At 43.9% G+C, this 26,239-nt stretch overlaps 1 protein-coding gene across 6 annotated transcripts in view; it reads right to left on the reverse strand.

Moving 5' to 3' along the window:
- Positions 1–24,438, reverse strand: part of ablim1a (actin binding LIM protein 1a) — a 29,840-nt gene extending 5,402 nt beyond the window's left edge. For 3 of the 6 annotated variants that reach the window (XM_041948184.1, XM_041948181.1, XM_041948180.1), the window contains exons 1-15: positions 24,330–24,438; positions 15,791–15,928; positions 12,391–12,574; positions 11,663–11,772; positions 9,713–9,839; positions 9,514–9,607; positions 6,498–6,585; positions 5,916–5,980; positions 4,762–4,839; positions 4,456–4,614; positions 4,158–4,202; positions 3,809–3,844; positions 3,555–3,684; positions 1,901–2,005; positions 1,485–1,532 (exon numbers count right to left, since the gene is read on the reverse strand). In XM_041948184.1, coding sequence (XP_041804118.1) covers positions 1,485–1,532; positions 1,901–2,005; positions 3,555–3,684; positions 3,809–3,844; positions 4,158–4,202; positions 4,456–4,614; positions 4,762–4,839; positions 5,916–5,980; positions 6,498–6,585; positions 9,514–9,607; positions 9,713–9,839; positions 11,663–11,772; positions 12,391–12,574; positions 15,791–15,928; positions 24,330–24,351 — 1,429 coding nt within the window. In that variant the 5' untranslated portion in view covers positions 24,352–24,438. Of the gene's footprint in view, positions 1–1,484; positions 1,533–1,900; positions 2,006–2,809; positions 2,930–3,554; positions 3,685–3,808; positions 3,845–4,157; positions 4,203–4,455; positions 4,615–4,761; positions 4,840–5,915; positions 5,981–6,497; positions 6,586–9,513; positions 9,608–9,712; positions 9,840–11,662; positions 11,773–12,390; positions 12,575–15,790; positions 15,929–24,329 lie in introns of all 6 variants that reach the window. The other 3 variants (XM_041948185.1, XM_041948182.1, XM_041948186.1) reach the window with 2 other exon arrangements.
- Between the last annotated feature and the right edge of the window lie 1,801 nt (positions 24,439–26,239).

The raw sequence follows: 26,239 nt of genomic DNA on the forward strand, positions 1-26,239 counted from the left end.
AACTGATCTATCAGTGTCTGGGTGACAGTCTCAACCACAGGTAAACATCTTAGCACAGTCTGATCGTCCGGCTTAAGGATCATTTAACCCTGGGTCATCCAGGTTTGAAATATATGCCGTCTGCAACGCAAAAACACTCTGTCCTAACAAGTCACTGACGACTGGAGAGAGCCTTCAATCTCATCTGAAATAAATGGTACAGAACTGCCAGTGGGTAACAGTCAGTGCGGTTTTAAGGACGTTTTAAGGATGATTTTAGTGACACCTTGCAAAGGCAAGATTACACCTGAAAAACATCACTTAATTAAAGTCTCAAAACCAGCTGGCGTGCACTGTGCACCAGTGAAATCTGATCCCACCGTTGGCATATTTTTCAGATCCATTCTAAAGCGAGACTATGTAAGTTTTAACATTCTTCGTCTTACAATTAAATATGTTGTTCAATTAAATACGTTCGGACATTTGGTGCTACAGCCTTACTCAGGCTGGTATGACCACTATGGTGGCTAGTGTCAGCTTATGTTAGCAAACTTCAAATAGATATTACAGTGTAACTTAGAGTATTTAATCAGTTTGCTGGCTTTATCACTCTCCTCTTCTTGTGCTACTGTTACATTACATTCTAGTCACAGATAAACGTTTTATCACAGCAGGAAGTAAACACATCGTAGCCAGCCAGAAGACATGTGGTGCCATTCCTCTTTCTCTCAGTCAGGTTGCCTTTAATGCACATACGTCTTGATAATTGTCAGAGCCATAAGCGTCATTATCCTGTAACTGAAACAGCTGTAAAAGTTCCATAGTCTCGCTTTAAGGAAAGGCCTGCTGTGACATTTCTACTGTGACTTGTTAATATGGACAAAGTGCAGTGTACAACAAGCTGCAGGACAGACAGAAGAGGATTGGAGACAGACTTCAAACAGTGCTCGTACACTGACATTGGGGGTGACTACATGGTTAGATGAATAAACAGTTTCAGTTGATTGACAAAAGCATTTTCAGTAAAGACTCCATCAATGACATAATTACCAAGAGCAGTGGTTCCCAACCTTCTTTACCCCCAAAGCCCCATCAGATGAATCCACATGGCCCCTCGTCGATTCCCACCACCCATGTTCCAAATGTATAACACTACTTTTACCATTTATTCTTTATTTCTAGCTAACTTTCTTTTAGGTACCTGTTTAGATTTTTGTGCACACTTATTAAGTAGCTTTCACAAACTCATAATATACATAATATCAACATGGCGTGTTAAGGTGTTACAGCTGACTTATTATGTGCATATATTCTTTTAACCAAATCATAAGTTCTCCACAATCTTTCCTGTTACCCCCAGACTACTGCAGAATGACCTCCTGGGGTAGAGCCACCCCTGGTTGGGAATCACTGACCTGGATATTTACTCTGAATCAGTACTCAGGCACACATTTTCCACTTCTCTTCTCACAGTAAAGCAGGTTATACTATCAGAGGGAAGGTACCGTGTTGTTTGTAGATGGGTGGTTTCCTGTAGATGTTGCTCCCCTGATCTGGAAACATTCGAATACAGACGGAAAAAGCATTTACAGAGTATACAGTGCCTCTGTCGCACAAATGAAAAATCTATTGTGAACGTCTCAAGACCAAGCAATGACGCAGAGGGTTTACTCTGAATTTCACCCTGTTTCCTGTGATACATCTGTACAGTTGTGAAAGAAGACGAGAAAAAGTAAAAGCTGATCTCAAATGGCGTATAATGATAGAGAGAGAAAGAGAGCAAGAAGGGAAGAAAAAAGTACGAAAGGAAGAAAGAAAGAGCAAGAAAGAAAGAAAGAAAGAAAGAAAGAAAGAAAGAAAGAAAGAAAAAGAAAGAAAGAAAGTAGGGACGAGCAGTGACAGGGTGCGCTCCAGCTCCTACCTGGGAGGTGGAAATGTTTAGGGGTCTGAGAGAGAGGCGGGGTGACCGGCCGGCTGTCGGGCCTGAGCGGGAGGGGGGAGCTCCGGCCACTCGGCGGGTCGGTGCCTCCAGTGAGAAGAACCGAGAACAGAACATAAGCAGGGATACTAAAGGGGGAACCACAGTCTGAACGATGCAACACACAGGGACCAGCGGGACCAGCTGAGGTCATTCTGAGCGAATGGGAGACATTCTGGTTTAATTTTGATAGATGCAGTACATGAAGCCGCATGTAAAAGATGAAGATACAAAAGCTACAAAACCTAGTAGAGTTTAACATAGTGAGAGTTAATGCTTGAGAGATATGTTATATGTTATGAGTCATGAAGTATAATGTCTGTTAGTTTGTTGTATAATATGAATTCAAGATTCAATAAGAGTTCACGATTAAGAAGTCAATACCTCCCAGCATGCAGATCATTATTATTATTATTATTATTATTATTACAAACCTTCCTTTTTATCTGAGCCTTACAGTTTACTAGAATCTGGAGACTCATTCTGACAAGGTAAAAAAAGTCATTCATCATCCAACATTCAGGGTACTGTCAGTTTGGATATTGGATTTGGATTACTAGTATCTCTCAGGTGCATGCAAAGCTGCAAAACACAAAGACAAAGAGCCTGTCAGCTACATTGGCGGAGGCCGTGTTAGACAAAGGTGAATAAGTGCATGCTGGTTTAGTGGGGAGTCGGTGCCTTGGCTGCATGGGTTTGACCATTCAGGATGGCAGTTATACTGTAGTGAGAGATGGCAATGGATCCAGAATGACAGATGGAGAATTGACAGGAGGTGGCATCCCAGGTGACGATGGAGATGATGTGTTGCCTTGGGGGGGGCAGCGAAGAAGAGTGGAGTGGGGCCCTTACCTTGGCTATGGGGGAGGAAGTGGTGTCTGAAAGGGGAGGTGGGGCGGGAGTCACTATTTCTGGAGCCCACACTGTTACTGCACAGGGAGGAGCAGAGCTTCTGCATGCCTGTCAGAGCCTCTGCAGGGAGGGAGGGTGTGAGACAGGGGACAAAACCCCAGGACCAGGCAGCAGATGTGGGCAATTTTGGGAGGAGATAGAAGGTGAAAGGTGAGGGACAAAAGAAAAGGAAGATATACAGGAATCATATGTGGAAAAGAGGAAATAAAAGACACCCAAAGTGAGAGGTCAGGAGTATTCCAGGTGAACAGTCAGAAACAAGGAAAAGCAGAACACTTTAAAAGCAAACTCTTTTAATGGGAAGAATAGCAAACTCAGGAGAAAGCTTGTCATTAAAGGCGCAAAATTGACTTTAAGGTTGTTATTCTGCAGGAGGAGGGAGAGTCCATGATGTCAAATCAAAGCGTTACAAGAAAAAAATCAATAACGTAACAACACAAAGTCAATTTTGGTTGTTCTCCTTTAAAGTGGTGAACAGATCAGAAGGAGGGACGTGAGGACCTAAAGGTGGAGGGTCAGTGAACTCATCCACACTGTTTAACACCTGCCGCTACCTGACCAGCAAAGATCACATCGATCCTCCTCATAAAAGCCCTGAAATCACTGGTTTCCTCACAAACGATGCAACAATATAGACGCGCTGACACACATGCATATACACGAAACAATCTTTTCAGGTACTCACCTGGCCTGTGAAAATGCTGCGGTGACCGTGACAACGTGGGGGTGTAGCCATGGCGATTATATACTGGTGATCCTATGGAGCCCTGACTGGTGGACCTTTGGAGGATGCGTTCCCTTCTGTCATAAGAGCCCTGACACACACACATACACAGGTTATTACACAAACCGCTGGGCTGCATGACAATACACACATACTGTATACAGCATTTACATCACACACAGAGGACGGCAAAGTTGACAAAATGAAATGCTCACCTCACCAGGTGGGGTTGGCGACATGTTTCTTGAGGACTAGGAAAAGGCAAAGAAACGCAAATTATAACTTTGTTTGTAAGAGCTTCTCTAAAAACAAGACACTCTAAATAACAGTACACCGCTCCAGCGAGGTAAAAGAGCCCAGAGAGCCACACATAAATATCAGAGTGTAATACCAGTGTTAACAGGCTTTAAATAACACCTCTCTGTACCAGCCCCGAGAATAAACTACCTGCTGATCTTCCACATTTTTGCAAGCTGAACGCACATGGTCTCTTCTTTTTTGTGAGGTTTCTTTCTTACTAAGGACCATTTATCATCATCACCAGCACACGGCGACCTATCTTACCTTGTCATCAGGTAAGGGGGAACGCTCCCTCCTGGCAGTGTGGAGCTGTGAGGGACACAGAAGTTCAGTGCGGCATAAAAGCTTTTAACACAGCATGAAAAATCGCACGCTATCAGTAAACTCTCCTTTGTGTGCATTAATACTTCTTTTCTCTTTTTTTTTCATGAGGAAAAGTACTACTTGAGGATAACAGCAAAACAGAGGATCATTTGAGGATTTTTTCTCTTAATGCACAATGCTGCATGTGCATAAAGATGGCGCGCATGCAGGAAAAGGTGCATGCAATCTGTGTGTTTACCTCTCCCACACTCTCTCGTCTCTCCTCTCTCTCATCCAGGGAGGTGGTGTACAAAGGTTCATAGGTAATAAGATCAGGGCGCTCAATGTCATAAATGGCTTTGACTTTTGGAATGGCAGCTAGGTCTCTGTAATCAAGGATCTCATTGTCTACTTTTGCCTAGGGAGACAAATAAAGACAGACATGCATACACACACAAGGGTAAATGACTGAACACTAACTGTAGAAAAGGGAATTTCTGTCTAGAGAGACGAGCAGTCTGTATTAGAAATCTATTTACACATATGACTCCGTAACATTTCTTACATAGATCGTGTGACCCGGTGAGCCAGGTATGCTTGAACCAGGTCTGGAACAAATACTCTCGGACGACGACCTCGTAGGCTGTGAGAAGAAAACACACAAGCAGCTGTTAGCCACAAGGTCTGTCAGGCAGTCAGTCTCCCATGATCCACAGCCCCCCCGCCATCTGCAAGTCACCGTGATTTTTACCCAAAACACTCCAACATTACACCGTTTTTCTTTTGTACTGTATGAGCGATGAGAAGGGACTGCAAACCCTGTACTTACGTTTCATTAATTACATGGAGTGCTTTGAAATACTAACATGTCATCTCATGATTGGGTCATTCATTTGCAAATTTGCAAAGTGAATGAGTGCTTTAGCGCTGTGATTTTATGTTCTTAAGAACCTCATGCCTGTTTATGGGAAATGAGTAGTTTGAATGGCAGCAGCAGGTCTGAATGTGGTGTAATTAAATGAGCTTTTCACCTCATGGGTGAATGGGGATTTAGAAAAGACACATTTCTGATACTGTGTCTGCTCTTCTGAATGGGTGTGCATCTTCGCCTCATGCACCTTTGATATGAGCGTAGTCTAAGGTGTTAAAAGACAAGACTGAATGGCTCCATATGACACACAGAGAGGGCACTGCAGGCTGTCTCCAGCAGATGGCAACATACAGTGCAACGTGTCCTATGTATATGGTGGAACACAGGATGATGCCATCTCATAGCCAATAGCGAATACAGTACCTGCCTTTCTGTTTTTTGGAGGAATAAGAGGGACGGAGGCAATAGCTGTGGAGGAAGGGAGAGGGGGGGTTCACAGGACATCACACAGGGGTTGTGCCTCTCCAGCCCGACTCACAGTTCACACATACATCAAGGCGAACATGTCAGTATGTAAATATGCACACGAACAAATATTTGTACACGCACCCGCATGCAAAGGCACACACACAAGCAACAACGCCTCAGTAGGCAAATGATGTAAACCACAGTAGGTTAAGGTTTAACAGTTCAGCGAGGGGGTGGCAACGGCCTATGCAGAGTCGCTTGTTACGTATTCTGAATTTCTGTCTTTTCCAGTAAACCACTGTCATGAGACATGAACAGAAAGGTGCTTTCGGTCAGGACAAAGTCATGGACAATGGAGTCAGTGACGCCCAAATTCCTACCCGCTCCCTGTGTCTCTCCTCTGTTCGAGTGGTGTTCTTGCAGCCAGGATGCCAGACTGTTGATCCTGAGGAGGAAGACAGACAGAAAATGCATTTAGAACAATATACAGAAATCAAGCATATTATATTGAAATGTTTGGTTTATTTGCATGTCATCCAAAAGTGTCTCTGACATGTTCTAACACTCACATAGGCTTTATTAATAAAGGCTTGTGCATATTCTGGGTGTACTGCACACACAGATGGGTGACAAATTAAAGGACTCAGTTCAAAGTAGTCTGACACACACCTGGTCAGCAGTTCATAGGAACTATGTAAAACTATGCAAAAGAGGGTTTAAATTCCTGCACTCAGTACAAGGTTAATTGGAATAAAAGAAAACCTACTTAAATGAGTGGAGCCACATAACAAATGCAGATGTTTCCACATGTGGTATAAGGGGTACCAAACACTCAGCTGTACACCTAACACAGATGGGTTTTTTAATTATTTTAAGATAGGTTTCATGCCCCTAAGCTTTACTCGGTGCAAACTGCAGTTCTTTAGCTTCAGCTCAAGTTGACAAAGTTTAGGTCCACTCACCTTGCAGATACATCTCTTCGCCCTCTGTGAACATCTGATTGCACCTGCTGCATCTCGCACAGCTGGGGTGGTAGTGCTTATCTCCTGCCTGGAAAACACAGAGCGCACAACAGACTTGACATCACAGGAAAATGAGGATCAATGAAGCCTGCAGAAAAGCGGGTGAAGCGGAGCTGTGACTTCCGGGAAATAAAACCCAGTGCTCTACCTGTTCCCAGCTACTTTCTTTCCTCTGGCACCCAAACCCTGTCAGGGAAGGGATGGTTTCATCAGATCCTATGTGCTAGTAACTGCTCTCCCTCCCTTCAAGAGCGATGGTTGATAAAACTGTGAGTGAACATGTTCCCCTGAAACTGCTCTGCAGGCTTTCTGTGTTTATGTCATGACCCGTGCCATGCACGCCGGGTTTGGTTTAGTGTTTTCTTTGTTCATGTTCATTTCTGTTCTACTCTGTGTATTCCTAATGTCTTAGTCTTTAGTCATGCCACCTTTTATGTAAGAGTTTTTGTATTGTCTTGCCACATTGTGTTTGTACATTGGTTAAGTTTCCCATTGTGTCCTGTCTTTGCCTGGTTTTGGTTACTTCCTGTTTTATTTTGAAGGTTCTTGTTATGTGTCTTTGGTTTACTTTACTTCCTGTGTTTTCCCTCCTGTGTGATTGTCTGATGTGTTTCACCTGTGCGTCATTAGTGTTCCTCCCTAATGTATTTAAGTCCGTGTCTTCCCTTTGTCCTTGTCGGGTCGTCGTCAACACTACCTTGTCTATGTTTCCTAGCCATGTCCATGTAACCTTGTTGCCCATGATTCTTTGTCACAGTTCTATCCAGTAAGTGAGTGTTTGTCATTGTGAGCCCTTTGTCATGTCCGAGTTGTGTTCTTGTGGCGTTACCTTTGTTCATGTCCGTGTTTCTGTTCAGGTCTGAGTCTTAGTCTCTGTTTTCTTTTCTTAGTTCATAGCCTTGCCAATTTGTTCTCCTCGATAAAGAGTGATTTTCTGTTTGATTATTTTGTTATTTAGATTCTCGTTTCTGTTTTCTAGGAAGGTAATTTGAGTTGTGAGTTTTTCTTATCTAGTTCTTTCAGTAGTCAGTTCCATTTTTCATAGCCCTTTGTGTTTCCTCCTTCGGGAGCGTTTTGTGTTCTTTATTGTATTCATTGTTAGTATTCATAGTCTCGTCCCTTGCTTTCATGTGTCTTATAGTGATGTGTTGTCTATCCCTGTGTTGTGTCGTTGTTTGAATTCTGTTACCCTTGTGTGTCGTTAGCCTTTAGCCCTCTGAGTTTGGTTGTCTTGTTTCCTTGAGTTAATAAATGTATTAATTGAGCCTAGCGCCCCCTTGTGTGTCTGCATTTGGGTTCAACCCTCTTAGTTCCCCTCCTAGTTTCCCCTTAAGTCCCCACCTTCCTGACAGTTTAAAGTGTTTGTACTCCAGACGTATTCTCTTTCAATAAGAATTAGAAAAAAGGTAAGGTTGTTCTGTCCACGTGGAATTTGCCCACCATGACACTGCCTGTTTGACACAGTCAACCTGCCTTCAGATATCTGAGTGCTCCTCTCCCGCACAATGCAATCCAATAAAACGAGGCTGACGGCTAGAGCACCTGAATTTCCATCTACACTGATGTGACACTTTGTATGCAGATTGCGCCATTCTAAAGCCTGTGTGACTTTGACCGGGGGTGATAAATACCCAAATGAAACTCTTACTGTGTAGCAACCCTCGGTAACATTTTAGCTGGCAAGTGGCCACTCAGAGATACGGAGCCGCTGACTAATATTTGCATTTCACATTTTACTGTATCAAAAAGTGTACAGAATGATTATAGCAGACATTTCATAGCACCTCCTACCCAATACTCTCCTCACGTCCACTGTAAAACTCAATATCTCTCTCAGGGATAATAAAGGCACTTATGCTATATGTGTAGTATGCCATCAGATACTCTCCCTGTTTCTCTCTGCTTTAAATAGCTGCATTAATTACACCTGCTTTAATTAGCCATTCACACTGCACTCCCAGAGGAGCAGACAATATGCAAACCCACCAATGGCTACATGGTATTTGACCTGGGTCTTGGGTCAGTGATTAGACTATCAGACAGGCTGCTATGGCTTTGGCCCTGCTGATCCATTGGCAGCAGCTCAGGGGTGAGATGCCAAGGCCTTTTCCTATTGTCATAGAGGCCTGCCTTAGTGCTGGATTACTGTAAGCCTGGCTGGCTGGCGAGCGGTGACATTTTCATACCATTAAATGACACATAACTCAGTGTCTGATTGGATCACAGTATGCAGAACAGACAGGCTAGCACTTATTCAAGAGGCCAGTGAACAGCGACAGCATCAAGGACAGATGTGTTGGTAGTGTTTTACATAAACTCGGCTCAGACAAAGTTAATAACATTTAAACAAGCGTTTCATAACAGCTGCATGACATACAGCATAAATGAATAATGATTACTTCGTAAATGTCAAATAACATTAGGTGTTTTATGTAATATTTATATAATTTGCGGCAAAGCAAGCTTGTGGGAGCGTGTGCAAGCATGTTTATTTAGGCAGAGTTGGAAAGACCGAAAAATCTGCTAAGAATTAATCTTTTAGTTGACTACAGTCATGTCAAGAGTCTATTTGGCTCTGTGATGAAGAGATTACACTGGAGATTATCAAACTACATTTCACTATTCCAGTCCAATGCAACATCCTCTGTCTGTATGGGAAGCAGACTCTAGATGTCACATACAACCCTCAAAACGTCTATGTACATGTAATGTAAACATTAATTTAAAATTTCAGGGCTAAAATTCAAGCGAAAGTATTTGCTACCTTAGAATTCTTTCAAACTTACCTTAAGCAGGATTCATATGAAATCCAGGTGCAATATTAAAAGTGTGTTTGCAGAAGCAATTCATAAATTCTACATGAGAGAGCTGGCTGCAGAGAGACACATGCGCCTGCGCCTGGGAACCAATCAGAGAGACGCTGAAGCTGAAGAATGTGATGTGAGGTGTGTCTTACCTCTAGCACCTTCCCTGTAATGAACTGATGACACGCTTCACACTGAACTCCAAAATGGATCTGGTAGTCCTTCTCACAGTAGGGGGCGCCATCCCTGAGAGGAGAGAGACAACTCTAAACACCAAATAGTGAAATATCATATTGTGCGCGAACCTTGTGACTGAGCGGCCTGCGATTACAGCAGATATGAGCTGCTTACTTGCTGATGTACTCCCCGGTCAGCACTTTGTTGCAGGCCTTACACTTAAAGCAGCCCAGATGCCACTGTCTGTCCAGTGCTAGGAGAGCCTGTCCGTTCTTAATGTCTCGACCACATCCTGCACAATCTGCAAAAATCACAAGTGGCATGGCTTAAGAAACGCAGAAAGACAGCAAGGAAATACCTGTAGTGTCAATTAAAGCTCGCTTAAAGGTTGGTTTCCTGTAGAAATAGACCCTTCCACAGGCACACAATATTAACTAGGGGGTTGCATGCAGAGTGAGACATCTTGTCAGTGATGACCCAAGACACTAGATGGTGATAGAGGGTAACCAACAACGTTCTGACAGCTGCCTCTTTCTATCATGCACATCCCTCTTGCGATGGCTCTAAAAGCTCCATCCATATCCGAGCAGGATCCTGAGGCTCTGAAAGTGTAAGAGGTTGGGCTCTAAAAGAACAATCATCTTGTCATCTCTTCTTTAAAGAATAGAGGATGAAAGCAACACAGAGCCCACTGCAACCACAGGGGACGATAACTACGCAAGGCATAACGAGGTTGCGATGATGACGTGAGGAGAATCAGCATGCCTTATTTATAGGTGACCTTGTCTAAAAGCTCTTCAAACGCCAACAGAGAGACCAGTGGGGGGGGGGGGGGCAGAGAGAGGGAGAGAGAGGAAAAGAGAGAGGATGAGAGGAACTGGAAGAGGAGGGGTTTGAGGGCTGCACATTCCCTGTTCCAGAGCAAAGGAAATGCATGGCCATGCATTATTTAGCAAGGCCTGTCGTGGTGTTATTCATAAAGGAGGATGGCTGGTCGAACGCTGCTGCATTTACAGAGGAGAGGGGAAAGAGGTGGAGGAACTCCCTGAATGAAGGAACATCATTCAGCCTTCAAGCATAACTGGGTTGCAGGAAGCATCCTCGCGGAGCATATTCTGCTATACTTCACTGTTATGTGAAAGTGTTGAGCACTACTAGCTACAAACTGTTTTATACATTTACCTACCACCCATTTTGAGAAATATGCTTATTTGCAATCTTGCGTTTTAGGATTCGTGTCTGTTCAATATGAAGCTACAGCAAGCAGTCACTTAGCCTAGCTTAGCTTAGCAGCTGCTGGAAACAGGAGGAAACAGCTAGGCTGCCTTTGTTCGAAGTTACCGAATCTGCCTACTGGCACTGACTGCACCTCACTAGTTCAAACATTGTCTCATTTATTTAATCCATACCAACATGTAAAAACAACAAGTGGCAGGTTTGCACAGCTAAGCTAAGCTAAGCTACGATAAGCTAAGCACTTGTAGCTTGACTTCATATTTACCGCACAGACATGAAAATGGTAATCTTCTCGGCTAACTCTTGGAAAGAAAATAAATAGCATGTTTCCCAGAATGTCACACTATTCCTTTAAGTAGCTTTAAGGTTGGAAAAGTCATCACTGAGTGACATTTTCAAACCCAAAACTCGTAAAACGCAAACATTCTAGATATATGGTCTCTCATTTCACACACATTTACCCCAAAATCCAGCCTGACATTTTGGTTTGAGAACTTCTCTGCTAGTTTTTAAAGTAAAGTTTTATTGGTTTGAACAGCGTTTGGCTGCACAGCACAAGTTTGTAATGGCTGACCCCTCAGCGGGCCGCTGCTGGTGACGGGGTTAATGTTCACGTTTTCACATTCATAAAAGTTTTAAAGTCTTGAACTGATTTGAACATTCTGGACAGTTAAATTTATGCTAATTATGTGTGGCAAGATGACTGATGTAGACCCGAAAATGATTCTTCACAGCTAAAATGACAACAGCTACATTAAATGCCACGCATGAATCATACCTGGAAGCTCTTTTCCCACACTCTTTTGCTTTTTTTTACTTGTTTTGAAATACTTCAAGTATCACGCATCAAACCTGTGTGTATGCGTTAAACAGACAGTGGCTACTTACTGCTGGAGCCCAGGATGTCCTTCGGTCCTGGAGACATGGGCTCGACACAGTACTGACACAGACAGTCCTTCCCGTTAAAGGTCACTCTGTCCCCGGCAGGGAACGGCCGTCTGGAAGCGGGGTGACATCAACAATCGGTCAACGCGACATGAGCTGCGGCCCCGAGGTAAGTGTAAGAGTTTATCAGCTGTGGCTTCCAGGCTGTCTGATGGGGCTTAAGATGACAGGACCTGATGATGTGGATGTGTCAACACTCCGTGCCTGAGGAGGCCATTTAATCAGACGACGGAGACGTGATACACAGTATTGTACTATACGCATCATTATGTTAGTACTTTTCTCATGATTCTGAGCAGAATTGTATTGAAGGGCTTTACACAAATGCAAGAAAGTAAGATCTACACAACTCAACAGAGTAGCATTTGTATAGATTCTGGTCAGAATCAATAGATATACTGAAAACCAATTAGAAAATTTGGGTCAAGTTCAGCCAGAGATAATTTTTAAGCAAAAATTCAATAAGGAAGAGATGCTTTCATGTCTAATGTCATGTTTCCTATTAAAATCATGTGTGGCACTTTCCAGACCTCTTAAATAAGAATGTCCATGTTTTCTGTCTTTTAAGGCCTGTTCTGCAATGTAATTATAGTATTTCTACAATTCACCCACAGATCCCTGGGCTGATGTATGGCTTATCAGCTGATGTAAAATGAGTCTGTGTGTCTTACTTGCAGATGGTGCACACGAAGCAGGCAGGGTGGTAGGTCTTGCCCAGAGCAGTGACCACTTCCCCCTCCACAAAGTCCCCACAACCATTGCAGCGGGTGCCGTGCATGCGTTGGTAGTCCAGCGTGCACAGATACTCTCCATTCTTCATGAAGAAGCCCCCCTGGGCGAGGTCACAGCCGCACACTATACGGGACACACACATTGGCACGCTGCGAGTCAGGTCATTTAGTGCTCTGCCCATATAACACATAAAGCATCCGACCATCACGCCGCCCAACTCCTCCACGCATCAGTGGCTTTGTTGGGACCTGCTATGTCTGTGTAATCCTGAGAGGCTCACTGACTGCATGAAATGGATGCTGACTACAAAATCAGTGAAAAATAGATTTAACAGCTCTGTGCGGTACAATGTGAAGCGTAACGTAAAATCCTTTCATCAGCGGTGTTCACAGTCACAAGAAAAAAAAGCCCTGAACCTTCTCCCTTTGGAGGAACATTGAGGGCTCATGTGGATTAATCAGCACTACCACTGCAAGGGCTTTTCATTGTCAGTGGGGAGGTAGACTGTTCAATGCAACAACAACTCTACAATTGTCTAGTTCAGGAAATGACCTTGATCTGTTCCTGAAGATAACTGGATCTAAATACTTCATGCTGCACTGTCAGTCTCCAACGGGCTTCCCTCCATTCAAATATAACCTTGTCATCCATACAAACGAGAGTGGCAAAGGAAGAAATACTACTTAGGGAACAATTGAGAGTTTGTGATATTTTCATGTTGGTGTGATGTTGTTACTGAGTTTTACTACTGATCATATGAAAGACTGATTATATCTTTCTGGCTGGTCCAAAGTTAAATTTAAAGCTGTGTTAGCAGCTCTTTGTGGCTGCACTAAGGCACAGCAGTGCTTTGAGCTAAATGCTAATACCAGCATGCTAACAAACTCACAATGACACCGCTAACACGCTGATGTTTAGCAGGTCTAATGTTTACCATGTTCACCAGCATTGTTTAGCATGTTAGCATACATGAACATTTGCTAATTAGCAGTAAACACAAAGTTCAGCTGAGGCTGAATGTCATTATGTTTTGCATATTTGCAAACTAAAATGTGGACCTAATCGTAATTGCAGGATAAAGTTTAAAAAATCCATCCTGGGGGGGGATATGAATGCCTGTGACAAGACAGTCCTCCGATGGTTTCCTCACACTTCCTCTAATAGTAGTGATAAAGAGTAATAGTCAAGACATTTCACTCACAAACACAGATGTCAAACTCATGGTGGCGCTAGAGGAAAAGTCAGGGGATTAACAAAGTTTTCAGGATTCACGTTCTACGCACCATGAATATCTGTACTAAATTTCTGGACATTCGAGGTTCAAGGATCAAGAGGTGCTTTCTATTCATCCTCTGTAAAAGAACAGATTGGAGATCTGAGGATCACAGAGAAACTCAGCCCCAGTGCTGTTTGAGAGCTGCGGCGTCATCCGTACACTTAAAACTGTTTCTCTAAAAGCCGAAAAACGTCTACCTCATGGTAGCACTGCAAGAAAATGAGGGGATCATCAAAGTCAAGTGGATTCATCTTCTTGGGATCATGAATATCTGCACAGGATTTCATGGCAATCCATCTAATCATCCAATATTTGAAGAGTATGTTGCATAAAGTACACATATGGTTTGATCACAATTCAGACCCAAGGCGTGACTGTATGTACAGTATTTCCACCACATAATGATACCATGAGCCCTGAGCCTGGGAATGTAATAGCCTTTTGGAAATGCCACAGCTAAGAGGGAAAATATTTTGATGTTTGAGATGACTGCACCTAATCATTCTTATGCAATGAGCTACGCTAAATCCTGGGGATGAATGGGAGCGAGTGAGGGAGAGAATCAGATTTAATTGCATTAAGGCTCAGGGGTGATGAGATTAGCTTGTAAGCTAACTGAGTCGAGAGATTTGGTGGCCTTTGACAGTGATGTCCACCTACCTTGGATTTTCAACAGATGCATGCCGTTACATAAAATGCCTTTTTGGAAACTTAAGAGGGTCAATTTATGAAATTGAAATGAAAGTGAATTCAGGGAATCTGAAAGGTTTGGCTTTTGTGCATTTCATGGAATGAGATGAACACATGCAAAGAGCGGCTGTCGGGGATTTGTCTGCCAAGGGATAGTATCTGTTAATCTTTGAGTGTCAATAAGCTCAGTCAACCTGCCATGACTGGGTTTTTTATTATTAGTCCTGCTACAGGTTGCAGACTGACGACGTACATAAATTTAGAGCAAGGACTGGGACAGTGTGTCTTTTGGCTATCAAAGCTGTCCTGGTGTCTTCTCCGACAAGCGCTAACTCGTGTGTACACACACACCCACACACGCAGACACAGACACTTTTAGTACTACGACTCTCTAAAGGCATGTACATCCACTTGTAACGGACAGAATTAGGTACTAATCTCAGTGTTTGCGTGTGTTATTCTGGGCCTTTGGTGAACTAAGATAACTCTACAACAGTACTCCAGTCGCAGATTAACTACAAGGGCTTCAGCGTGGAAGGCTCAGCCTACAAAAGTGAGACTGCTTGGTCGGCCATGGACGGTTACATCGTAATCATGCCAGAAATCCATCAGTAATAAGGATAAATGCAGCAGGATTTGCAGAAGGTCACTTGTCATAGCAGTCTGGATGGTACTTTAATTCAAGTATGCAGGTCTGAAAAGTGAAGATGCGTCATGCCACCATGTATCCTCCTCATTAGTGGAGGATGGAAAGGACGGTGTGGCCTTTAGGACTTGTAGTGCTCCTATGCAACGTTGGGTGATTAGGATACTTCTGGTGGCAGTCATGGAAAAAGAACAATTTGTTCAGCTGCACTTTTGTCTTTTTGCCTGAAGTGCAGATGCAAGTCAGACGTATGACTCCTCTACACCTGTGAACTATCATCATATTTTGCAAAGCACAACTGTATTCAGCAGAGGCAACATTAAGCAGCACGTACTGAATGAAAGGAAGCAAATGTCCTACTATTGCGACAACATCAAATTAGCTATGAATTTTAAAACTTCACACCTTAGCTGCCAATTTTCACACAACCCCCACATTCTTCTTCTCCTATTCAGAAACAAAACACTCATCTAAGCTGTCTGAGGGCTCCTTTTTAAATTGTAAACAAATAACTTATTTACCAAAGACTGGTCTATTTGATGATAATATTAGGGTTGTCTCACACGGAGTAAGGCTGAGCCAAATCACATGGAGATAAATACTAGAGAAGTCCATTCAGCACCTGATATTTCATCACATAAAATGCCCAATCAGCGATTTGTATCTTGATTGAAATTCTTGAAAAGCTAATGATCACTTTTCATCAATCGGCCGTGAGTCACTGTACCTTTACAGGTGAAGCACTTGAGGTGGAAGTGCTTGTTCTGCACCCGCAGCACCTCGCCCTTACATGGCTCCCCACACTTGTAGCACTGAATCAGGGGCTTCTCTGCGGAGTGGTGGTGTGTGTTCTGCGCATGAGCCACTGCAAGAGAGGAGACATTAACATTATGATTGAACTGTAACGTTGATGAGTCATCGTGGTCGCTGGATGTGGCAATCGGTGCAGCTTCTTAAACATCGCTTTCAGAGTTTGTTTGAGGACACAGGCTGCACAAGGATCTGCAGCATCACACAAACACCAGAGATAAAGACCAACTGCTGAGAGCCTGTCCGGGTAAAAAAAGAACAACATTGGGCAGGACAGCACAACTTGGGGTTCATGGCCCAGATAGGCTCTCTAGAGAGCAACAACCTAAATATAGTCTGTCTTGATCAGCGGAGGATGGAGAGTCAAAATGGTGAGGAGGAGCAGGGTTTTGTAAATGGCCTCAAAGGCCATTTGATGTCTATGTCTGGATTATGTTTCCAGTAATAATTGTGCTGTGCATATGGCTTCTTTCTGCAACATTTAAAAGTTAAGTTTCAGTGTCAAACTGAGATTAACTTTCGTCTCACGCTAGCACAGACATCGAATAACACAACATGGAAGTGAGGACCAGGTGACATTAAAGCAGAGCAGGCTTAATGTGGACGTTGCACGAGAGCAAATGAAGAAACTGTTGTCAAATATCTTCCAGCAAAGGCAGAAAAAATTGCCCTCATATTTCCAACTACTGGCTGTGCGCAGATGCAAGGAAAACAAATGGAAGGTAAGTGACGTGGAAGAGCAACTGTGAGCGAGTCCCAGCCACACGAGCAGCTTTGTGACGCTGCACAGCTGTGCTTCGAGCTTAAGGCTAACGTCAGCATGCTAACATGCTCACGAGGACAATGTTAACATGCTGATGCTCAGCAGGTGCAATGTTCACTGTGTTCGCAATCTTTGTTTGGTGCGTTAGCATGAAAAAATTACCATTAAATGCAGAGAACAGCGAGTTACATTAGTTGCATGTCTTCTGAACAAATCCAAACTTTGACCTCATCCCCTGAGGGGAGTATCTGGACAAATCAATCCAATAGACAAATCACACAAGACGCAAATGTCAACCTCATGGTGGTGCTGTAGAAAAAATCAAGGGGACCAGCAAAGTCCATGATGTGGGAACCAAGTTTTGGGACAATCCATTCTGTCAATGTTGAGATATTTTGCTGAATCCATTAAAAACTAGATGATGCTAGAGGAAAAGTCAGAGGATCATCGGTCAGTGGGGAACACAAGTGGCAATTTGGCGGAAATCCATCCAACAGTTGTTGAGATATTTCAGTCTGGACTGTGGACGGACAGACCAACATTTCTGTCCCTAAAACCACACCAGTGCCGCTAACATGACAATTGAAATATCCTACTTTTGAATTCTAAAGTTACTCTGTTTGCATTAGCGCTTATCTTAATGTGAGCAAAGATTTAGACATCACTTTCTTAATGTGATGTATTATGACAGCCATCACAATTATATAAGACAGAGAAGTTATTATCAGCTTGCTTAATCTCTACAGGCCCTATCCAGCATTGTCTTTAGATCCATGATACATCAGCCTGTGGCCTCCTCAGTAAAAAGTTTGGGCGTCGCTGACATAGACAGACATTAATCCCGCACTACTGTACAGGATGTAAATACTGCTGCAGTGCCGCACTGCACACAGCTTATCAGCTATTCTGAAACCAGCAGATTATTTCACATTCAGGAGCATTAACTAGCAAGACAGCCTCTTTCTTTCATCCTCTCATTCCTCTCCCTTTTTCAAACAAAGATGCACACACACACAAACACGCACACACACGCACACACACACACACACACACTGTGAAGACACATGAAAGGATCTTTGCTCTTTCTGCTCTGCAATGAATCATTAGTCTGCAAGGCTTAAATAAGACACCACCAAAGGCACAGAAATAGCATCATGACCAATCGATGGTCTTCCAAAGACAGACATTACTCTGGATTATTGATGACTTGGCCTACCTTGCATTCCACTTCTGTCGCTGCGGCGACTGTCTGATACTGAGAGCCAGTTTAATTGCAGTGAAATCAAATAATCACCATGAGAGGCCAGTCTCCAAAACATTATTTTATTCAACAACACTTCAACAGTCATTGATTCATCCTCTAGGGGCAGTCTAAAAAGCCTTATGCCAGTTCATGGGGGTACCATTTACTGAGCATCAGTCTATTCATAAATTGGTTTCAGAAGTTGTAAAAAACAGTGGAGGAAGACAACGGGATGAGGAGGGAGGATGGAAAGAATGTGGGTACGAGGGGTTGGAGGGTGGAGGATCTGTCTCCCTGGTGTCTCTGATGTGATTACACTCAGCAGGACAATGAGTCATCTCTGGGTGAACCAGACTACTGTGACAGTGAACTGAGTCTCAGCAGCTCTGCGTGTGACATCACACCTCCATAGAAAAACACAGGCCATCTGCATAACAGAACTGATCTTATTTAAGGTTCAGACACACTATTCATTTAAAAAAAGTCCAGTTTGTTACAACTTGGTTCTATTTTTTTGCTTTGCTTTAGTTGTTTTGAACGATAGCGAGTGGTCATATGATCATACTGGTTGTTTTTTATTACTGTACCAAAAGTGAGCACACCCGAAATGTTGATAAAAGTCCGTCAAACTGTGTCCAGCCACGACTACAGATAGTCAAAGCTGAAGCAGGAATTTGGCCTGTAAGTTTGTGGAGCTCAGTGACAGTGGCTCAAGCCATCATCATCTTGGCAGTGCCTGACTCCGCCAAACTCCCAGCTAATCCAAAAATAGGCAAAGAGGTGGAGCGTGGGTGAAGCTGAGGTGGGCTGAATGAAGTCTGGCTGCTGGAACCACTCTTCATTTGGCAGCTAGCTGTCACTCAGGGCATCCATGGCCATAATTATGCATACATTTAAGGCTTAATATAGCTTAAATGAATCAGTTATATAAAAAAAAACTCACCCCATGTACAGTTGTCAGGAATGGGGAAATTTTTGTACCAGACTGTAAACATGTTTATTTCTGCTGTAAAGTTGGGTATTTTAATATGGGGGTCTATGGGGATGGAGTTGCTTTTAGGGCCAGCCTCAAGTGGCCATGCAAGGAACTGCAGTTTTTGGCACTTCATGTTGGCTTCTTTTTTCAGCCCCCGAGCTTGCTTTCATCTCTATATAAAACGATCTTAGTCATGAATGTTGGTGCATCCATGGCAAAGAAAACTAAGCATGTGAACAAGACAACTTTGAAATTACCATAGTGACGTGCCTCCCCTTAATTCAAGCCCTGCGCTAAACTAAGATAGCACATCCCTGTAATTAGTAATTTACAAAATTACTGGATTTCAATCTGTAAACCTTTATACTTGTAGTTAGTTTAAAAAGCAGACACATTACTGTAACATGTAAGGCCATTCAGCACTGAATTTGGACTGTTTCTGGCAACCTGGCTGATAAACGTCCAATATTATTCCTCCCTTTAGCTCTTGTTTGGTCTCCACCAGCTCCTGAGGTAAATATCTCTCTTTAGCTGCTAAATGTTCAACAATGTTCAGCAGTTTAGCTGTTTGGTGCAGGGCTGATAGCATAAGGAGGGCTTTTAGAGTTATATTGCTAAAAACAGCTGCTTGCTGCATCTAAAAACAACGCTGATAAGAGCGGTGAGAGTGAACAAAAACAGAGTAAAAAGCTCAGCAGAGAGAGGTGGGTTTCTCACTACATGCTAAACCTTACACATTTTAATCCAATATTAATGCAAAAAGTAGATTAGAGCAGTTTTAAAGCATTGATTTTCATTGTTGTGACGTCAACAATCTCTCTTTGAGCCTGCTCGAATAGCCGACTTGCTATTTTTAACATTTCATAGAGTGTTTGGTTGTCGGGCGGCGAGGGGGGACAACCCAGCATGGAAAAGTCAACGCTGCTGACGTCATAACAGGTTGACAAAAATCCAAGACAGATGTTTGAATCCCATGCACAGAGGATCTAAAAAATGAGTTTTGGATGGGGAATCCATGAGTGCTGTGTGTTTTTCCAGCTTAACCCCGCGTCTTCCACTGTAGAGCGCTGCAGCGGCTGCACAGAGGCAGAGAGACTGTGGCAGGCTGCGACGGGTACTCTACATGGCGGTTCATGAAAATTAAAGAAGCCAACATGAAACGGGCTGTTAAATTTGCTGAAAGGATTCAGATTAGACCATTTATAAGATTTGTTTGGACCTAAAATCCATTAGTGAGATCTCTTTCAAATGTTTAGCAGGCCTCCACACTTATGCCTGCATGCATACAAAAGTATGACTTCAAGCAATTTTACCTCAATAACACGGATTTAAAATAAATCCATTAGTGAGTCTTTAGGGGTTCTTGTGACAGCAGCAAAATGGCGCTTGATTTGCAAGAATGTATATTATATAAAGCTATAAATAAGTAAGCATGCGGTCCATGAAGCAACCTCAGCACAGAGCAACTTACTGTGAAATATACAGTTGTACAATTTTTCCGACTGCTGCTCACATTCCTCATTCTGGGCAGGATGTGTTGGCTGTGCTGACAGAGTGATCTGTCCTGCCTCATCACCAGGGGATAAAGTGACTGATATGAGCCTAAACACACAATGAACACGCACACACACACACACACACAACCATGGTGCTGAGGGAACAATAACCAGCAGAGCATCCCAAAGCCAGGCGCAGAGGAAAGGGGGCTGCTCTCTCCACCCCTACATCCCAGCTACCCCCCACCCATTTAAACAGAGCCTAGCTGCGTTGGCAGTAATAAAGGCTGCAGATGATACTCTGGGGGAAGAGAAGAAGGCCATCTTGAATCCCCTGAGGACGGACTTTACCGTAACACGTGCCGCAGCCTCGCTGGTAAATAACAATAGAGTGGGGTTATCGACGGAGAGTGCGGGATTTGCTGAGGAGGCTTCAGACTTTGGTGCCTTCATTTCCTACCATGAACCCTGAGGAATGCAAAGCCATAAGGACTGCTTGGAAAAGCACTGGGAAAGGGGGAATTCAATTAAACAATAGATGAGAGATGAAAAGCTCTAATAAAAAATTCAGTGTCTCACCCCTTTGTTACTGTAAGAGTCACAGACTGAAGAGTTTCCAGTACAGACAGATAGCAGCCCCAAAGGAGTGTGTGTGTGTGCGCGCGTGTGTGTGTACAGTATGCGTGCATGTACCTTAACGTGTATGTGTGTTTGTGTGTGTGAGAGAGTGGCAAAAGCAGTCATCTCCACATCAATGACAAAACTTCTGGACCCTGGTGTGCCTGCTTCACAGACAACGAAACACACAAACACACACGCGCAAATATATTTTTATTCCAATATCCATCCAATCCAACCAGTTTGGGATGGGGTATTCGACCCGTAATGAACATCAAACGGCACCATGAAATCCCCGTGCGCGATCGGATGTGTGTGTGTGTATGTGCGTGTGAGTGTGTGTTTGGGGGAGGGTGCGCGGAGCTCTTCATCACCCAGACATAACAAGAAGCCCTTAACCCTCCCTTCCATGAATATGTATGGCTGCGTTCACCGCCTCCCCGCCCCTCTGCCCCACCACCAGCGTCCCAGACAAAGCACTTCAAACGCGGGCACAAATTGGAGGGGGGAACCCTATCGGCCTCCGCCAGGCCCCCCAGCCTTGAATAACTAATCCTCAGGGACCTGGGTTTGGAATAATGATCTGGTCTGAATGGCTGAACGCCACAGTGCGGAGCGTTTGTTGTTGGGTAGGTACATAATAATAATACTACTCTGATAAACAGAGAGAGGGACTTCCAGTCCAGCCACTTATCTGAGAGGAGACAATGGTGGCTTCATGAACTGCAGAAGCCATTGTGTTTGTACAAGCGGAGCTGATGAAGGCCTTGGCTTTTTGCCTCTGAATGACAGCCCATTACGAAGCCCACACTCCTGCGCCGCATTTCCTGTGACAATCAAACCGATTGACGGCAGACAGGGAGGATGTTTGCTGAATGTATGGCTACAGCCTGTGTTTCTTTCATGCGATTCTCACGTCGCTCCTGTTGTTTTAGCCTGTATACTCTGACTGTCTCCCCCCGGCCGACCACTTATCTCATCCGTATATTCTGGTCCTGTGTGCCAGCTGTACAAACAGCGTACGGTCTATGAGAGTGTGTGTTGCATTGATGTCTGCGAAAGGGTTTAGCTCCGCTTTCAGGGAGTAGACACTGGCAAGCTTCAAAGATGAGGCACCACTGCAGTTGTCTGCAGCACTCTGCGAAATCACAAGAGGCAGCTAAAGAGGCACATGACATTAGACTTCCATGTCAACAGAAAGTGTTTAGATCGCGAATGCAGAAAGTTCTGGGAGTTGGTGACTCTCTGCATGAGGCAGGTGACGTACATGCGATGACGGCCGTCTCACCTCGCAGAGTCAGCAGGGCTTCTTACGCAATATAATGCAGAGAACACGAGACAGAGCATAAATTAATCAACTCGTTGGACAATTTGCACACGTCTCAGAAGCACGTGTAAATCAGGGTAAAAAAGATGAGGCTGCCTCGGATACACATGGCCCCAATAAATTACAAACTATTTCACGGGTATTCTTGGCGTTGAAAATAGGACAACCGCCTGCTAGCAGACAAAACGCTAACACTGCAATCCCTTTATTATGATTCATCATTCTGAGCACACAGTGTAATTCAGTGTTTGGTCGTTTGTGCATCCTGATGGTACGGAGCCCACCTGGCCTCTGACAGGTTGCCGGATGAGATCCCAGCAGGATACACGATGAAATGTTAGGTCGCAAAAGCATTCCCACGGCTTTATGTTTAGAGGAATTATGAACTCGAGGCCTCTAAATGTGGACGATAAACCCACACAAGCCTCCTGCCACCAACAAATCCCAGGAGTCGGCAAGCGAGGTAGTGGGTGAAGTCTTACGGAAAACTTTCAGAGGGATTGTGGGAGATGGAACATGTGGCAGCCAGAGGTTACGGGTGCTCTGCCAGCGCGGGGACTCGATGGCAAAGGCCTTTTTCTTTGTGGCCAGTTGAATCCACATCAAGAGAACAGCTCCAGAGCCGGACGCCGCCTCCAGCCACCAGTGTGCTGTCAGATACATAAACAAACCTACACACTCCTATCTGTCAAAAAAAATCTGTAAACATGTTTTTTCGGCGATGGAAATATTTTCAGACGAAACATAAAAATATCACTTGCCCACACATAGAACACAAGCTGTGCTTGTCTACACGAGCTGGAAGATGAACTCATAAAGCCTCCACTGAAACACGGGAGTAATATACGAAACTTAAGATGCTATTAAGGGACTTGACGGTGACGTATAATGACGTATTGCTTCCACATTCAGTCACAGTCCGGTTGACTTTAATGTGGAAAAAGGTGAGGTAACAGTTTGCTTTTAGTAATATTCATAGTTTCAGTATAAGTTACACACGTATTAATTAGACAATTTGTCTTTTATTCTTCCAAGTGGTTTAAAAAAAGTGAAGAGCCAGAGAATTGTTGCCATTACTTCTCTCTTGAATCTAAACAGATTTTTAATATAGAAAACTGTGCCTGTGTAGCACTGAGTGAGTCATGCTGACAAACAATGGTCAACCTCACGACCACATGCCCCTGCAAATTGCTGGGAATGTTAATGTCTCTGGAGCATGCCGCCTGACTTCACCTAATTCATCCCACACAGCTGGGCGAGCTCAGTCATAGGTGGAAACAATCATCTTTTTCTTTTAACAGGACACTATGAATGAGGCCACAGCTGACAACAATGGAGTGTACCTTTTAGATGGTCACCATGGCAACGGCTGCAGACACAGAGAGAGAGAGAGAGAGACAGAGAGTGCAGGTCCATAGCTCTGCGCAGTGTGGATCCCTACACTGGTGCTCCACTTTTTGTCTCGACATGTTAGCTTTTCCATCAGCCTGCATGAAAAGACAGTGTTTGGACCCAGACCCTGCTGCATATTAGTGCCCTGACGGTTTTACATTTGGTGTCAAGCTCCTATACAGCAAGCCAGATGCTTTGCTCCAACATACATTTACATAAAGACTGACGCTGCCAAATTAAGCGGACTCCAACCCAAGCATCAGCTGCCAGAGAGTATTGAGAAGGGCGTAGCACGTCCAAGTCTTTAACTAGAGAGAATATGTCGATCTGCCGAAGATGCACGTTCATACTGTTTTATTAGTCATGCTTCTTGCAAGCAACACACACCCACATAAAGAAAACCATGTCCGTATTGCCGTGTTCACACCATCTAAAAATAACCAAATCAGAGGCCAAAAATTCTGTCAAACTAAATCAAATTCAAAGAGCCAGACACAGCAGTGCAAATCAAACAGGACACGCTGCACATCCACACACACTGCAGACAGTCAACAGCACGACAAGCAAAACAAATTCCATTAAAACACACTCACCCCACACACACACACACACACACACTCTGACCACAGCCGCTGGAATACCTTTTTCTTTGACCATGACCATTGGAATCCAGGTAAATCTACACCAGAAAAGGCTCCGGGTATCGATCAGCGGTAACACAGCAGCTGCAAGTTCCTTTTTTCAGTCAAGACTGGAGAGCAGAGAAGAGCGCCGAGACACCAGAGAGAGGGAGAGGGAGAGAGAGGGAGAGGGAGAGAGAGAGAGAGGTGTAGGCGCCGCTAAGCTCTCCTCCCATGAACACCGCTACAGCGTGGGGTTTGCCTCCCGACTGCCTGTTTTCCTCCCATCCCTCTCCTCTGCCTCCTCCTCCTCTGCCCACCCCCCTTCCCCTCCTGCTCCCTCTCTCAGCCCCTCTGTTGTGTCAGCCGCCTCCTCATTGCAGCAACCAGGTGGCTGCCGCTGCTGCTTCTGTGTGCCCAAAAAAAACGTTTACTGGGTTTGCTCAAATCCCCAAAAAAGACCCCTGTACAGTCCATACATACGGCAGTCAGGAAGACACACGTCACATGCTATTGACATGCATGCATGTAAAGAGAAACAGTGAAACTGACTGTTAAGGCATAAATGTATGTGTGTGTGTGTGTGTTACATCTTTCTTCTTGTAACATGTCTTCACAACAGATCAATTTGACTTCCACTGTGTGGTATGATGTCAATTTACGACAGCCTAAAAATGACAATAAACTATATTCCACAATTAAAAGTTCCACAAACTGAATTTTGATGGGGATAAGCCTTTACCACGTCACTGTGCTGCATAACACACACCTCAACAAACACTTTGTATCAGTGCTAGAGCAGCAGGTGGAGATCAATTACTCTATTCAGTGCAGTAATTAGCCTGCAGCACGAAAATGAGTGTATTTGACAAATATATATTAAAAAAACTGGACGTAAAAGCCTTATATTCATCAAAAATAAAGCAACGGGCTAAAAGACTTTTGGTCTTTTCGTGCCAGCAACTAGAGGTGGATGCAGCACCCAGCGCCAACAAATGAATAATTCAAATTAAATAAAATATGTATTAAACATATTATCCACAGTTTAAAAAAATGTTAGAGAATACAGCATTAAGAATGATGGGGCCCACCTTGAGTGGAGGCCTGAGTAGTTAATACTCCGTCTCCCGCAGGTCATGTTCTGAAAGAGGACTGCATGCGAGGGCAAGGGGGGTCAGCTCAGGTCGAAAGTCAGACTTACTGTGATCTCTTGCATGAGCTTTGTATTAATATCTTTAGCGGATCCCCTGGAATCCAATTACAGTGAGCACGAGATAGCATGTTCTTGGTTGAGTCGTGGTGAACACACCAGCTCTTTCAATATCTGCTGCTGAAAACTGAGCAAACATGAAAGATTGACATTTCTTGTCAGCCCTGGTTTAGGGTTTGGATAATTAATACAAAATGCTGCAAAATAAGAAAAAAATCCCATATGCAAGAGTCGCAATCTGGATTTTAGTATACTATAAAATGACAGATGACCTTTGCATCACTATAAGTGGTGGCTAAACCTCATCTGTCTCCTCCCCAAATACACAAAATTATTTACAAATACTATTTCACCCAAGCCTGACTAACTAACTGGTGCAGCGCTCCACAATAAAATGTGTTAATAAACTTTCTTATTTGCCTCCTGGCGAGTGAATCAAATCCACTGACACCCAGCTGAGACACAGCAGGTGACCGATCCAATGTTTGTAGACACCTCAATGTGTGAGCTAAAGACAATATGATTTGAGGAGTAACTCAGCCACGTCACACCAGCAGCCAGCGGGGACCGCCTGGTCGCTGAGCTATCCGCCCCATGCTGGAGCCTCACTGTGCCTCTCTATGGCTGAGGGGAAGGAATAGTTTTGCATCAGCACCACCTCCGTAATTGCTGATGCAGGCAGCCCATTATGCATTCAGAGTGCATTCACTCACTGCAGTGT

This window comes from Chelmon rostratus, chromosome 11 (genome assembly GCF_017976325.1).
Source record: "Chelmon rostratus isolate fCheRos1 chromosome 11, fCheRos1.pri, whole genome shotgun sequence".
Taxonomy (NCBI): Eukaryota; Metazoa; Chordata; class Actinopteri; order Chaetodontiformes; family Chaetodontidae; genus Chelmon; species Chelmon rostratus.